Here is a 14715-nt window from a genome sequence, read left to right as displayed (position 1 = left end):
TTCCACATGTATGCTGTTCATTCTGAGCTATGTCATAGGTAACAGGTAGTCCATTGTGATGAAGAGGTTTGATTCTGTTTGGAGTGGCCATGCACAGGATAGCTGTGGTCTTTCTGATCCAATGGTAGAAGAAAACATAAGGAAAGTATGTTGGGGAACAACTATAATGGGTGTCTTGAAAATGTGATTCCTATCCTCTTAAAAAAAAAAAAAAAAGAATCACTCAACTGCCAGATGTGAAGTTTCTCCTTAGGACAGAGAATGTTTGTTTATTGCTCTACAGTATAGGTACGGTCCAAATGCAAGAAAGCGTTTTTCATTTAGCAGCAGGAGCACAGACAACAGACCCTTCAAAGGACAATACCTGTGTAAAACACAATCTTTCTATTCTCTGTACAGCACTTAAGAAAATAAGGTTCTGTACCCTTACCAACGCTAATCAAAGCCCTAGTTTAAGCTGTCTTAATACATGTGGTAATAACTGAAAAAGACCTTTTAGAGTATGAGAACAGGAGCAGCAGGCAGTGAAATATAGCATCTGGCAAAGCAATCTTCTGGGGGTGGTTGGAGTTTCCAACAATTTTGAATTCTTCAGTCCTCATTCTGTTCACTAAATACAAATTAGAATACTTGACCACAAGTGATCTTTCAAGGTGTTATTCTAGTATTCTAGCTTTGGGATACTTTAAAGAGAGATATTCCCCCCCTCATCCTGATTTAACAAGCTGCCTCCATGTAAGCTGTCTAATTTCTTCAGAATCACTTTTTTGTTACCAAAAGATAACACTGATTTGGCCTCCTTAGTTGGGGGGGAGGATAACAGACATTTTGCTCTGTGCAGCAATCTGTCGTGTTTGTTCTAATCCATAAATACAGAGTTAAAAGATCAGAAGTTTCTGTGTGTAACCACATACCTTATTGCTGTTGGTTTTATTACAGTAATGCTGCAAGAAGGAATTGGCACTCATCTAGCATGGAACTATGTCATATTGATATTGCTTCATAGCATCAGTTCAAGTGAGTTTTCAAGGTGAAAAGCTATTTCATAGAAGCAAGTAATTTGCCTGTAAGGTTACAGACTTGTTGTCTTGGCAATGATTGGAAAATAGTGAAAAACATGAAGTAGTTACTCAAGATGGGATTGCTCAGAGTCCTGTCACTTAAATACAGCAAATGTTTTTTCACCAGCTGTAGTTCCTATTTCTCTGTGCCTGTGAGAAACATGTAATGCTTGTTTCATCCTTGGTAGCGCATCTATCTTGTTTTATTTAATTTGTTTATCAATTTTAATTTTTTGTCCCACTTAGACTACATTTTCCAAGTTACAGTTGTTCCTATAACCTGTTGAGATCTGGTATTTGCTTACTGCAGCAGGTGACTCAAAATAGTTAAAGATGATTTTTGTTAAGCTGATAACTTGCATTCACACAAAGTTAAACGTAGCCATCTGAAATGTGCATGAAGTTATCAGCCCACACATTAAGCTTGCCACTGAGCCATCATGCCTTGAGAATCCACATCTGAGATATTTTCTTGGTGAAAAGCCATCAATTTGCTGCAAAACGCATTGTAAAATGCTTTTTCAATACCTTGATGAGTAAGGTGCCATCTTATTTTTGAACCATTCTGTTAAAAAATAAGCAAAAACATTTTTAAGTGTGCACGTATAATTTCTAATATAGATACAAATGTGATTCATAAGTACATGATGTGATTTATATTGATTGGCAGTGCCCATTATATAGTTTGTCTCTTTAAACTCTCCTATGAGAGAGTAGTAAGTAGGACAGTCATGGTCATACTTTCAGCTGTTTCTTATCAAACCAATTGCCAGATACCTCACTGCATGAACTTCCTAAGAAATCATTACAAAATCTTTCAAATTTTGTTTGAAACCTGAATTCCTTTCAAATTTCTATCTTGATCACCAAAACTGGTGCAGAGACTGATAGATCTGCTAATGTGAACTTTTGTTTGTCAGTTTCCTGTTACACATTTGTATGAGTCCGTATTTTGATGTGAATTCAATTATGCATGTAATGCTTCTTTTCCCCAAGAGTATCGTATGGCATACCCTCCCATAATAAGCAATACAGGCAAGCTAGCAACAACAGACAAGGAGAAGGGTGGGGCTGTGAACAACAACTTTTTTTGCTTCAGCCTTTGCTATTAACTGCTCTTCACACAGCCCTCAAGTGGATGTTTCGAAATGTAGGGATTGGTGAAGCAATATCCCTCCCACTGTAAGAGAATATCAGGTTCACAAGAGCCTGAGGAACATGAACATCCTTAAGTATGTTGGTCCTGGTGAGATGCATCCCATAGTCCTGAGGGAACTGGCTGACATAGTCCCAGAGCCGTTCTCAATGATATTTGAAAAGTCATGACAGTCATGTGAAGTCCTTGATCACTGGAAAAAAGGCAATGTCACACCCATTTTTAAGAAGGGTAGAAAGGATGATCTAGGGAACGACTGACCTGTTAGCCTCACCTCCGTGCCGGGAGAAGATCACGGAGCCGATCCTCGTGGAAGCTATGCTAAGGCACATGGGGATGGCTTCATCAAGGGCAGGTCTTGCATGGCCAACCTTTTGGCCTTCTACAATGGTGTAACTGTGTCAGTGGGCAAGGGAAGAGCACGTGATGTCATCTATCTGGACTTCAGTTAAGGTTTTTGACACAGACCCTGACAACGTTCTTCTCTCCAAATTGGAAAGGTACAGATTTGACAGGTGGACTGATGGATGAGGAACTGTTTGTGAGATCGTACCCAGCAGGTGGTGGTTAGTGGTTCACTGTCCAGGCAGAGATCAGTAACAAGTGGTGTCCCTCTGGAGTCAGTACTGGGACCAGTGCTCTTTAACGTCTTCATCAATGACAGTGATGGTGGGATCAAGTGCACCCTCAGCAAGTTAGTGAATAACACCAAGCTGTGTGGTGCTGTCAACACAGCTGAGGGATGGGATGCCATCCAGAGAGACCTAGACAAGCTGAGCAGTGAACCTAGGAGATCCTCATGAGGCTCAACAAAGGCAAGTACAAGGTCTTGCACCTGGGTCATGGCAACACCTGTTACCAGGACAAGCTGGGGCGGAGTAAGGGTAAAGCACAGCTGTGCTGAAAAGGACCTGTGGGTACTGCTGGATTGCAGCTGGGCATGAGCCAGCACTGTGCCCTCGCAGCCCAGAAAGCCAACCGGATCCTGGGTGCATCCAAAGCAGCGTGGCCAGCAGAGCCAGGGAGGGGATCTGCCCCTCTGCTCTGCGCCATGAGACCTCACCTGGAGCGCTGCGTCCAGATGGGGAGTGCTCAGCACAGGAGAGACACGGAGCTGCTGGAGCGCATCCAGAGGAGGGGCACAAAAATGATGCGAGGGATGGAACAGCTCCCTGCGAGGACAGGCTGAGAGCTGGGGCTGTGCAGCATGGAGAAGGGAAGGCTGCAGGGAGAGCTGAGAGCGGCCTGTCAGTATCTAGAGGGGAGTTACAGGAAAGAAGGGAACAGACTCTTTAGCAGTCTGTGGTGACGGGACAAGTGGAATTGGTTTCAAACTTAAGGAGAGGAGATTTCAATTGGATATAAGGAGAAAGTTTCTTACAGTAAGGGTGGTGAGGCACTGGCACAGGTTGCCTAGAGAGGTAGTGGATTCCCCATCTGAAGAAGCACTCAAGGTCAGGCTGGATGGGGCTCTGAGCACCTGATGGAGCTGTTGGTGTCCCTGTTCACTGCAGGGGTTTGGGCCAGACAGCCCTTAAATGTCCCTTCCAACCTAAACAATTCTATGGTAACTCCCAGACGACAAATTACAAGCTTTTGTAAGAACTACAAAATCTATTCGTGAGTTAGTTGCTCTTTCCTATGCATCTTCCACTATCTTAAAAAAAAAAAAAAACAAAACCAAAAAAACAATAGATGCAAGTTTGGTTGTATCCAATAAAGTTGCCATCTATTGCACACTTTGTTCTATGGGTTTGTTTGTTTGTTTTGAGTTCTGATCTTGATCCAAAGACCAGAAGTTCTGCTTGCATACATAAGACAAATACAGCTGTAACATAGAATTTTCATGTAACCTGCAAGTTTTATGTGAACAGCAATGCTTTTTCTCTTTTCAATTTCTGCATGAATTGACTCCTTTATTTAAATTTCACAGCATTAATTCTTTATTCATTGTGGTTCGTGAAACAGTTTGAAGTAGTATAATCGAATGCAACAGGAAGATGTCTATGCTTAGCCTTACTAGCCATCAGCAGTCATTATGCCTTCATAAGGAAAGATAATCAGTATGAAAATGTCATTCCATTTAATTAATTATGGATATTTTGATGATAATGAGCTACTCATTATGAGCTTTCAGGTATTACATCACCAACTCATCATGCTTTGGAAAAAAATGAAGTGGCAGCCAGCAAACTTATCACAAAAATGAAGGATGCATCTGAAGCTCTTTTAAACTTCTTCAGGCCAGTGAGTAAGTGCTTCTTCATCACAGCAACACTGTTTCTTTCCTCTACTTCCACCTTACGTCCAGTACAGACTCTCACCCCTTAAGTGTTGGCATTCAGTATATTTAAAACCCTCCTTTTGATACTGTAAAATTCACTAGTTCTCATCAAAAATATATTGTTAAATGCACTGTTTGAACCACCACAAATTTGCTTCTGTTGCATTACTTCTGTCCTATAAAACTATTCATCATCAGTGACATGACCAAGAAATGCTGGACAATTTGATGTAGAATTTGCCTTCGCAAACTTTCTTTCATCCAATTTGGGTTAGTTTTCTAGTCTCCTTGTGTAAGGTGGGGGAAGGATTTTGCTCAGTAGTAATCGCTCCCACTTCTGCTGGCTGAGGAAGGATTCAGGGCCATTAGCTCAGACTGAATAGTTCACCTTTTTAAATGCTGAAATTAATTGATGAGATCTGCTTTAGTTTCAGAAAACTATCGAGAAAGAAATTGAAATAGAATGTATTTGCTAACATCAATATGAAAGATAAAATCCATGAAATATGGAGAGTGCGTGGCATGTACAAAACTGGAAAGCCTGATTCCAGAATTTTTTCATTGACAAACAGAATGCAACTATCACTCATCACTTAATACATAATGTTTAGTAATAACAGTGAAGGTCTTGATGATTTTCTACCTAGCCCTAAATAAACACTGAGGTCTTGTGAAGTGCCTGACCTCTCACTTAATGTAACTGAATTTGATTACCAGTAATGACTGTGATAAAAGTGAAACTCACAATGCAGCCAATGTTGGGAGTGGCAGAACCAAATGATGTTTTGCAGCTTCTGTGGAAGCGTCACATGAGAGATGTGATACCAAGTTTTATAGGAATTAAACCACAGACTATGTCAGATACCTACAGTTTATAAACAATTTATATGTATAGCGCTTCACACAGAAGATTTTATGATTGTCCATAAATTTATTATTAAATAGCAAATTTTAAATATTACATGTTGTGTTCATTAACTGACTGGATATCTTAAGTTTTTGCTTATTTCAACTGCTTGTAGAATCGTGCAATTAGTGCTGAATGGAGAGATGATTTGTTGCAATAGACTGTATACTGAACCCTTCAAAAAGACTAAGAGATTTTAATGTTTCTATTTGCTTGATTTGTTTTTTTTTTTCTTAATTAGAAACAATCCAGTCAGAAAACGTAGTGTCTTTCCACTTTAGAAATGTAAATTAAAATGGTGGTTTTTAAAAAAATTCACTTTTAAAGATGTTTGTTACCAAAAGAAAGCCAATTATTTAAGATCTCATATGACATGATTGTGGCTTTTCTCTTGACTTTAAAATAAAGACTGATTAATTTTTGTGAAAGAATTCTACATGAAAGTCAATGACACAGCTTTTAAATGGACTTCTTCAAAACATACTAGGAGCATGGAAATAATAAACTCTCTTTATCTAAGTATTGCTTCTAGAACAGAAAACTTTTTACTTCTTTTTTTAAAGCTTGCCGACACAAAGAAAAACACTCCTTAGTCCCTTGTCATGTAGGAGGGAGCATTAACGCAACAGAGTGCTTGGAAAATAGATGTTGTCCTTCCAAAGGCAGCCATGAACTGAAATGTTATATCCCATTTAAAGACAGTAAGTATTCTTCTGTAAATTGTTGCTTCATAGCCAAGTACTTCTCCTAGTCAGACAATGTGATTTTCATTTCTGTTCCCTCCTTTAGTTTTTTGGGTCACCATTCTCTCTGAAGTAAGTTTAAGTGGGCATTTATTTCTGCATATAAATACAGAAAACAATTCACTAATCAAGAATTGTCTGGGTAGCTTGTCAACCTCAGCACAAGCAAAGAATATATGATGAAATACAAATAAAAGTAGCCACATCCGTTAGTATAAAGAATAGAGTGAAGGCTTTATTTAAGGAAAAGGAAGGGTGGTAAGTTTAATACAAAGAGTATAGTGCTATAAAGAAAAGTTGAAGACATTGGGTGTAATTGTTGGGAAGGAGGCTAAATGGTTATTCAATAGCCAGAGAAGTTGGTTCAAAGGGAGTTTACTAAGACAAGGAAGCCAGACTGGTAGGACCAGATGATATAACAACAGGGAATTGCAACTCATTGATGCTTGAGAAATTCAGCTTGGATATTAGGAAACAAAACTTCATTAGGACAGTAGTGAACCTCTTGAACAAGTCATGAGAAAAGAGATGGGGCCACTCTTACTGAGAGTTTTAAGACATGGCCATATAATGACACAGGTTACTTTACCTAACATCGATAGTAATATTGCCTCAGGCAGAAGGTTGGGCTACGGGATATGAAGAAATCCCTTACAACCAAAATTTTGATAACTGTCTTCTCAAATTCTGTCTTTAACGTAATGAACATAATGTTTTACCTTTATTATTTTCTTTGAACATAGACTTGCTGTAGATGATATTTTTTCCCTCTGATGAGAGAATTCGGCAGTCTTGTTTTATATCACATCTTTGCACATAACTGTATGGTAAACTCAGCTTCGCTAAATTACTTTTTATCATATTTTTCCCTGTTTCTATAGCATTTAGATATTGTTGTTTTTCACTGTGAATTTCCTTCAACAAACTGAAAGATGTACACTGTTGAAGGCTCTTAAACTCAGTCAGTGATTTTGGAAGAGACCCATTGAGATCATACAATCCCATCACTCCCTGATCAAGCAGGGTCAGCTAGAGGAGCAGGTTTCCTAGGACTGTATCTAGTCAAGTTTTGAATATATGTCCAAGGATACAGACAGCACAACTCATTTGGGCAAACCATTCCAGTCTGTAACATTAGAACCCTAACAGTAAAAAAAAATAAAATAAAATTGTGCTCAGATTGTGTTTTGGGTTTTAATTTGTCTTTTCTCTCTTGTCCTGACAGTAGACACAAACCACATAGTTACCTGTTAAGAACAATGTCAAAATATTAGAATGATCTTTGAAGACTTGTCACAGACTTGAATGGGAACAGAGCCAAATGTTACCTTGATTTTTCCAACCTAGTATTTCCTTTTATATTGTATTTTTATTCACTGACAATTAAGCAGGAAGACTTCTCAGACAGAGACAATCTTGAGAAATAAGTTAGTATGTTAGTACAAGTTAGTAAAAAAGAAGCTAGCACATAGAGTTTAATGGCTTAGGTATTCTTGATAGAATTCAACATACTTACATTGATTTCAGAGATGATATTCAGTTTTCTGGAGCTGACTTAATACACCTATGAAACCCAAGAAAATACTTGTGAGCTAACAAGAATTAACTTTTTTGCTTGATTTATTTGCTCAGGAGCAAGCAGAGGTCAGAACCAAACTTGGAAATTTTTCCTGTAGTTGAGCAACACCACATCCCAGCACTATGACAGCCATAACTATTATGCTACTTTTGATAGAAAAAAGTACCGCTGAGTGTGAGGTCACTCTGTTAGGAGCATAATGCAGAAACCAAATATCGTAAGAATACTGTTCCCCAGTTGTGCTTCCTTATTACATATAGAAGACACAAGGCAATAGTGAGAAGAAAAGCTATACAGTGAAAATTGTAGATGTTTTGCTCATATTTAGGACGTGTACTCAAGGATATATTAAAATTAGATATACTTATTAAACTGTGACTGCTTGATTCCTTTTATTGTTTGGAAGTAAATTTCAAGGATGGACTATTTTATCAAATTATTTGTTCATACATTAACTAGCTGCTTGAATGCTCCAGGATATACAACATCTGTCCAAAGGAAATATCAACATTTACTGCCTGGGAGCACATGCTGTTTGCCTTGTAGCAGCTGTTGACAAAATAGAAGCACTTAACAGACAGTAGACTCATGACACTTGCATTTCTGTTTCATGGTCATAGGCTGCACATTTGAATGGTTCTTATCTGGGAGTTTTGTCTTTAACTTAAGTAGGAATAAAATTAAGCTTTTAGAAGATGCTGCAGAAGTTTTGAACTGAAATAGGTAAATAGCATTCATTTTCATTATTTTGTCTCCATTTTTAGGAAGCTCTATAGACTGTTTATACATCTATGTAAGACTCATTTGATAAAGGACTCAAATTTTTCACATGCTGGCGTTACTCAAATAGTTATTTCCCTAACTAACAAAATATTTGGAAATGTTTGAACTCCAGTGGTCAAATTTGACTTGATCTTTCTCATGCAAGTGCATGTTTAGGACCTACCTTTTTCCTACTGTGTTGCTGTCTGAAATACAGGCATGTTTGTCTTTGAGGCTAATCTCTGTCAACTGTACCTCAATATGTATCTTGGACTTATTTGTAACTAATACAAATTTCTACTGGTCCTACAGATCTGCAGCTGACTTTTCGACTGTTTTTGCTTGGGGCAATAGGATTTTTAATTTTGGGATGTCTACCATTATGTTGCTGTGCCTGCTTGCAGAGGAGGTAAGCATTAGTACACAATCAGCTAGATTTACAATACATTGCTACTAAATGTCAAAGATATGGACAGCTGACATATTTAAAGCCAGTGAGCAGAGAAAAGACTGGGGGAAAAGAAGCTGAGAAAGTCACGTGCCACCATGAAAATCAAATCCTTCTATTTTGGAGCTGCATAGTCAATTTGAATTCAGGGAAAAAAAATAGCGTGTTAATGCTTCAGTAGCCTTTTTAAAGACTTAGTTATAAAGAATTGGTCTTAATCCTAATTCCCTTCCCTGTGAAGCTGCATGTAGAACATACGGGTACATTGGCTGCAGGTTAGCAGAGAAGTCTCAACATAAAGGCCTGAGTGGAACTTGAGCAATAGTGCATGAATTCAAGTTCAGGTCTGTGGGAAGTGGATTCTGTCCTGGGCAGGTTTGCTGAGGTATGGAAGACCAGACTTTTGTTCCCTTACTTCTCCCATTTTCTTCCCATTAACACCACCACCTTCTTTCCGCACCTCCTTCCCACCAGAGGCCAGGCCTGCCTTCATATAATATCCATATTGTTAAAACAGCTTGGTTTGTCTCCTCTTCAGCAGGAAGGGGAAACCAACAACTGCCAGCTGGGAGCAAAAAAGGTAAAAAAGAAGACTCCGAGAGCAAACAAATCTTTAGGGCATGATGCTACATACAGACCATCCTATTCTATCCAGAATAACATTTTAGGACATGGCGCCCCCAGTGCATGGGAAACCAAAAACATCAGTTTAAAAAAAAAAAAGAAGAAAAAGAAAAAAAAAGAAAGATTTGAGGAAAAGTTTGACTCAATTCATAAGTTTAAACAGAAACAAAGGCGAAAACTTTTTGCCACTTGTTTTCTCTCTAAGCCATGGGAAAAGGGGAGAAAAAATTGTTCTCTTACCATTGGTGACGCACTGGAACAGGTTGCCCAAGGAGGTTGTGGATGCCCCGTCCCTGGAGGCATTCAAGGCCAGGCTGGATGTGGCTCTGGGCAGCCTGGTCTAGTGGTTAGCAATCCTGCACTCAACTTGATGATCTTTGAGGTCCTTTTCAACCCAGGCCATTCTGTGATTCCATGATTCTATGATTACCTTTATTATTTCTACAAGAGCGACGTTGCTTATAGGAAGTAATGGACTGCTACACAGAAAATGACATGTGCAAGTGGGAATTAATTATTGGAAAGATGATAAGGAAGAAATGAATGAGAAAAGGCAAGCTGAAAGGAGCAAGAAGTAGAAATTAGTTTCTGTAAGGGATAAACATAGAATTATGCAGTAAGATGGAAGAACATGATGGAAGAACAAAGTAGTAGGCCTTAGCAGAGTAAAAGAGAAGGAGAAGGAGTACACTTCAGAGAAAAGTGAATAAATTATTTGAATGCTGCTAATGCATAATGATATTTTTTTTGTTTCGGGCTTTTTTTGATGGTGGCTCTTTTTAGTGTGTTTTTCCCCTTGAATGTATAGGACACATTACAGCCCATTTGTGCTTTGCAAGCAGTTTAGTGTTTGATATTGCAAAGAGTTTTGGCATGAGTATGAGTTCTTATGATAATGGGGAAAATGTAAGCTCTAAAGTACTGAAATCATAAAACTAAGATGGAGCATGTTAACACAACTGTGCTTTATTTTTCTAAGGTGGTGGTTCATATAGTATGGTTAATACTACAGCTTAGTTAATGTAACATCATTGTCTTTCTCTGTGTAGATTTTTTTCTGAAATGTTAAATTTTTCCTTTACTAAGATATTAGTAGACTGTGTGGGATTATATACATGCACGTACACACACACATAGACTTTACTAATGTGGCTGCTTAGCAGATGGCTATTTGCTATGGTGTGCCACATTTAGACAAAACCTGCTGTGAAAATCTCCACATTATATCTTATCCTATGCTCAGCAGCTGATGTTGAGCGTGCAGATAGCTACACTGAGTCATCAGTGACTTGGAAAACAGGAGGCAAAGAAGTAACATGAAATTATCATATATTTTCTGGAAAATGAATTAATATGTATTTGTTGTGAGATAATTCACATTAATATTTAAATGATCATTTTTCTGTCTTTTTCATAGCCAATAAAACTAGAACTAGGGGTATTGCTGTTCTGCTATGACTTGTTTATTGTTGGTTTGTTTTTTTTTTTCATGCAGTGATTAACCAGATGCTAAATGTTTTTAATTTCTGACATCACATATTTGAGTTCTAGGAAAAAAGCAATCCTATAACATATTAACTTTGATCAGATTTTACTAGTTTTAGGAACTGTTGCTAGAGGATATGGCTTCAAAAAGCATTCCTTTAAAATGCCTGAAACCTTCTGTTTGGTTGGAAATCCTTTTGTTTTCATTAACAATGCTGTATGGTCACTGTCGAGAGGCTCCCAAGCATGATACAAAAATTGTGCTGCAATGGACATGCACAGAAGTAAAACATTGTTCCCTAGATTGACCAAAAAGTAAGAGAGCTTTCGCCGATGAAATTTGGGATAATTGACTAATTCCATTGTTCTTGTAAAACAAATTTGAAGGTTTCCCATGGGAACTTGAATTTATTTATTTATTTTAAGAGAAAGAGAGAGAGAAAGAGAGACTCCAAACTTGGGAAGCTCTCCGTGGAAGGCTTTTGCAGGCATTTGTGCTCTGTAGCTAGAGGTGGATGTTTCCCTAGAGATGCTGAGGTCCAGACGTGGCCAGCCTGACAGAGCCTATGTGTAGGAGCATGGAATTCCTGTAAAATTTATAAAGGAAGCTGATAATTTTCTTTTGAAGGTTGAGTTACAGAAGTCAACTCAAGTTATGTTGCTCAAGTTAGTCTGAATACTCTTCCACAGTACTATTAAGTTCCGAAATCAGTGAGGCTGGGTTGCCATGTCTCACTGATGACCTGTGTATTTTACCTTCTTCCTATGGTATTTTTTTAGGCAGGAAGCAATATCTAAATGAGCTGATGCTACCACAGCTCCTCTTGTGTGTTATCAGCACAATGTCTCTTTTCTTGAGACATTCTCTGATGTTTTTGTAATCCCTGTAACTGTGTTATCCTATCTTCTTTATCTCCTTTTTTTTCAGTGTCTTTTTTTCACCAGCAGCCATAAGCCATGAGTAAGACTCTAAAGAGTAGGAAAACAGAGGTGCACTTACTGATGCTATATTTAAATAGTGTTGTGTGGATTTTAAATACAAATCAGTAAAGTCTCAGTTTCCTTCTGTTGAATTCCTAGTGCAGTTGTGGGAAGCAGGACTTCAATTTCAATTGACTAGTTACTGGGAATTTTCTGGTAATGACTGCAATTTGATGAATCAGCTGTTCAACTGAAATTCATGAAGAAAAGGTAAAAGATGGGAAAACTTATCAGAGCTTTGTCAGTCTGTGTTCTGTTGATGAAATCTTATAACCACTGAAATCAGTAGTATCTTTGACTTTTTCTTCTCTGGAGCTAGGCTTTTGCAGCTAAGACATAGGTGATCTGTTCTTAATTCCTTCTGCTGTTTTAATATGTTGCAGTCAATGTGTCAATCCTTTACGAAGAGCAAACAAAAAAATAGAACAAATTGTGCAGAAGAAAAGAGCAAGTAGTGAAGAAATGCACAGCTTGTTATCAAATTGACTTAAAAACTCTGAGGTTCATAAATACAAGAGAAAGGTAAACTAAATTTAGAGTATTCTTTTGTTCTTTCAATTTAGTATTATCTTACTGTTGATTCCATATAGAGTACTAGACATATGAAATACTGAATTCCTGTTGGCTTCCCAGTCCAGTAGATTGTGTCACAAAAAGCACTTTTTATCACACGTCACCCTCAGTTTCTGCTGTGGGACAAGTAATGAATCTGCCAGAATTTGATTCCTGTCCTGGGATGCTAAATGAGAGCAGAGCAAGCCACCGTGAGGACCTGGCACTGCTGCCCAGAGCTGTGGGTCCCCATTCCTGGAGATGCCCAAGGTTGGGCTGGATGGGTCCTGGGCAGCCTGAGCTTGGTGAGGGGGAGGCCAGCCCATGGTGGGGCTAGGGGGGCTGTGAGATCCTTTCCAACCCAAACGGTTCAGTGATTCAGTGAATATTAAAGTCCTACATTTAGGTCCTCTGTTGTTTTTATGTTCCTTATCCCATGTGTGAATTGTGTTACACAAGAGAGCAGAGAAGAAAAGTAAGAGTTTTGCTGCTTGCAGAGAACAAAGAACGATTTCTAGGCACTGAGAAATCTTTTCTATGGAAAGGGGTGTTTTATACTGGCATTTTCACATAGCTTCAAATCCTACCGTTCTTCCTAGATGCATGTTATCTGGGAATTAAATGCTATTTACTGTACCAAACTGTAGCAAGCTAAAGGTGACAATGATGTAATAAATAAAAGTGTCAGTGAGGTCAGTAGACAATAAGAAAATATTTCAGTGAGAGTACTGAGTTACCAAATTTGCAAAGATGTTCCTTAATCTAGTTACACTGACATGTAGGTTTTCTTTTTTTTTCCTTGTTTTTTTTTTTCCTCTCTTTTGCTGTAGGGGACCATCCACGTAATATTAACGATCTCAAGCAGAAGAAGGACACCAGGATTACATGAGTATGCTCTAGAAAATGAGATGATTTTTTTTAGTATCAAAGTAATACAATGTTGTCAACCCTTCATAATGCTAATGATTTTGCATTAGAAATTTTTCATTACTGTTTCTTCATACTCATTCCATATCTCATTTTTGAATAAAAGGGTAATGCTGAAATGAAAAAAACTGCTCGTTCCAGCTAAAGCCACTCTAGGTACTAGTAAAGCATCTTCACAATTTCAGAGGTCAGCCTTAGAGTACTATCTGGATTAAGAAGAGACGGAAGAGATGGTTGTTATTCGTTAAAGAGGTGTTGAGTGGCAAGCTTTCTGTGTTCTGGTAGTGGCTACCACTGTAGTACAGCAGGGCTACTCCTACTGAGGCCAACTACTAATTCTTTACCTGGCTGCAGAGGATTTAGGAAATGTATTGTTGGGCAGTTCCTTTAAAGACATGCTTAGCCAAGGACTTCAGGAAACTGGTTGCGTTTCCTCGGCCATTGTTTCTGTTCATGATATATCATTACACCACAGAACTTCCTTAGATCTTTAGGGGACCCCTCTTCCAAGGCAGCTGATGCCAAAACGTAATTTCTTTCAGTCACCCTGAAGAATAACAAAATAAGAAATGAACATGCAACAGTTTTGAACAGCAGAGTACAAAGTAAAAATGAGCACTTTTAAAAAAAAGTCAGTAGAAATCTGCTTCCTTATAGTAATGCAACCACTGATCCTTTTTCCTCGTGTCTGTGAAATACACGTAGTAGAATTTCCATGAACAGTGGTAAATGAAGCTTTACTCTTAACCTGGAAAATAAAGACTATTAGGGATACTTTGAAACTGTGTACTCATGGGATTACCTAGTTCATAGATTTTTCTTAGTTTTGCTAGTTCTAAAAAAGACATCACTTAAAACCCAAGTGTAATAGAGGTGAAGTACACGTATGGGCAGTCTCATGAAATTGACAGAGCATACAACCATCGTCAAACATTAGCACATGCAGAAGTTTTAAAACCTGATATTGCAACCAGTGACAGTAACACTGTATTAGAGATGGTTGAGATATAATTTTGTAAGAAAAAGAATTACAGTGTTTTTGATGTCGAGCAGCAGAATGATGGAGACTGAATAGTGCTTAGTTTGCCTTCCAAATCTGATCTGTTTGCTGCTTCTTGATGTTATTTTTGTGAATTTTGAAGTATGTCTACAAATATTATGACAAGATAGAAACAATTTCCTGCTTCTTGGATTTAGGGGCGCTGT

General features: G+C 38.2%; 1 protein-coding gene across 2 annotated transcripts; it reads left to right on the top strand.

Moving 5' to 3' along the window:
- On the top strand, positions 53-13545 carry FMR1NB (FMR1 neighbor). 2 transcript variants are annotated; one of them, XM_021406235.1, is made up of 7 exons: positions 53-145; positions 940-1017; positions 4355-4468; positions 5972-6109; positions 8805-8901; positions 12414-12552; positions 13413-13545. In XM_021406235.1, exons 2-6 carry the CDS (start codon positions 942-944, stop codon positions 12514-12516), a joined length of 528 nt encoding a protein of 175 aa, XP_021261910.1. In that variant the 5' UTR covers positions 53-145; positions 940-941; the 3' UTR covers positions 12517-12552; positions 13413-13545. The 2 variants fall into 2 exon arrangements, with proteins under 2 accessions (XP_021261910.1, XP_021261911.1); XM_021406236.1 differs by lacking the exon at positions 53-145 and adding an exon at positions 213-288.

Source organism: Numida meleagris, chromosome 8, assembly GCF_002078875.1.
Source record: "Numida meleagris isolate 19003 breed g44 Domestic line chromosome 8, NumMel1.0, whole genome shotgun sequence".
NCBI lineage: Eukaryota > Metazoa > Chordata > Aves > Galliformes > Numididae > Numida > Numida meleagris.
The sequence above is the reverse complement of the archived record's forward strand: the minus strand, read 5'-3'. Positions and strand labels throughout refer to the sequence as shown.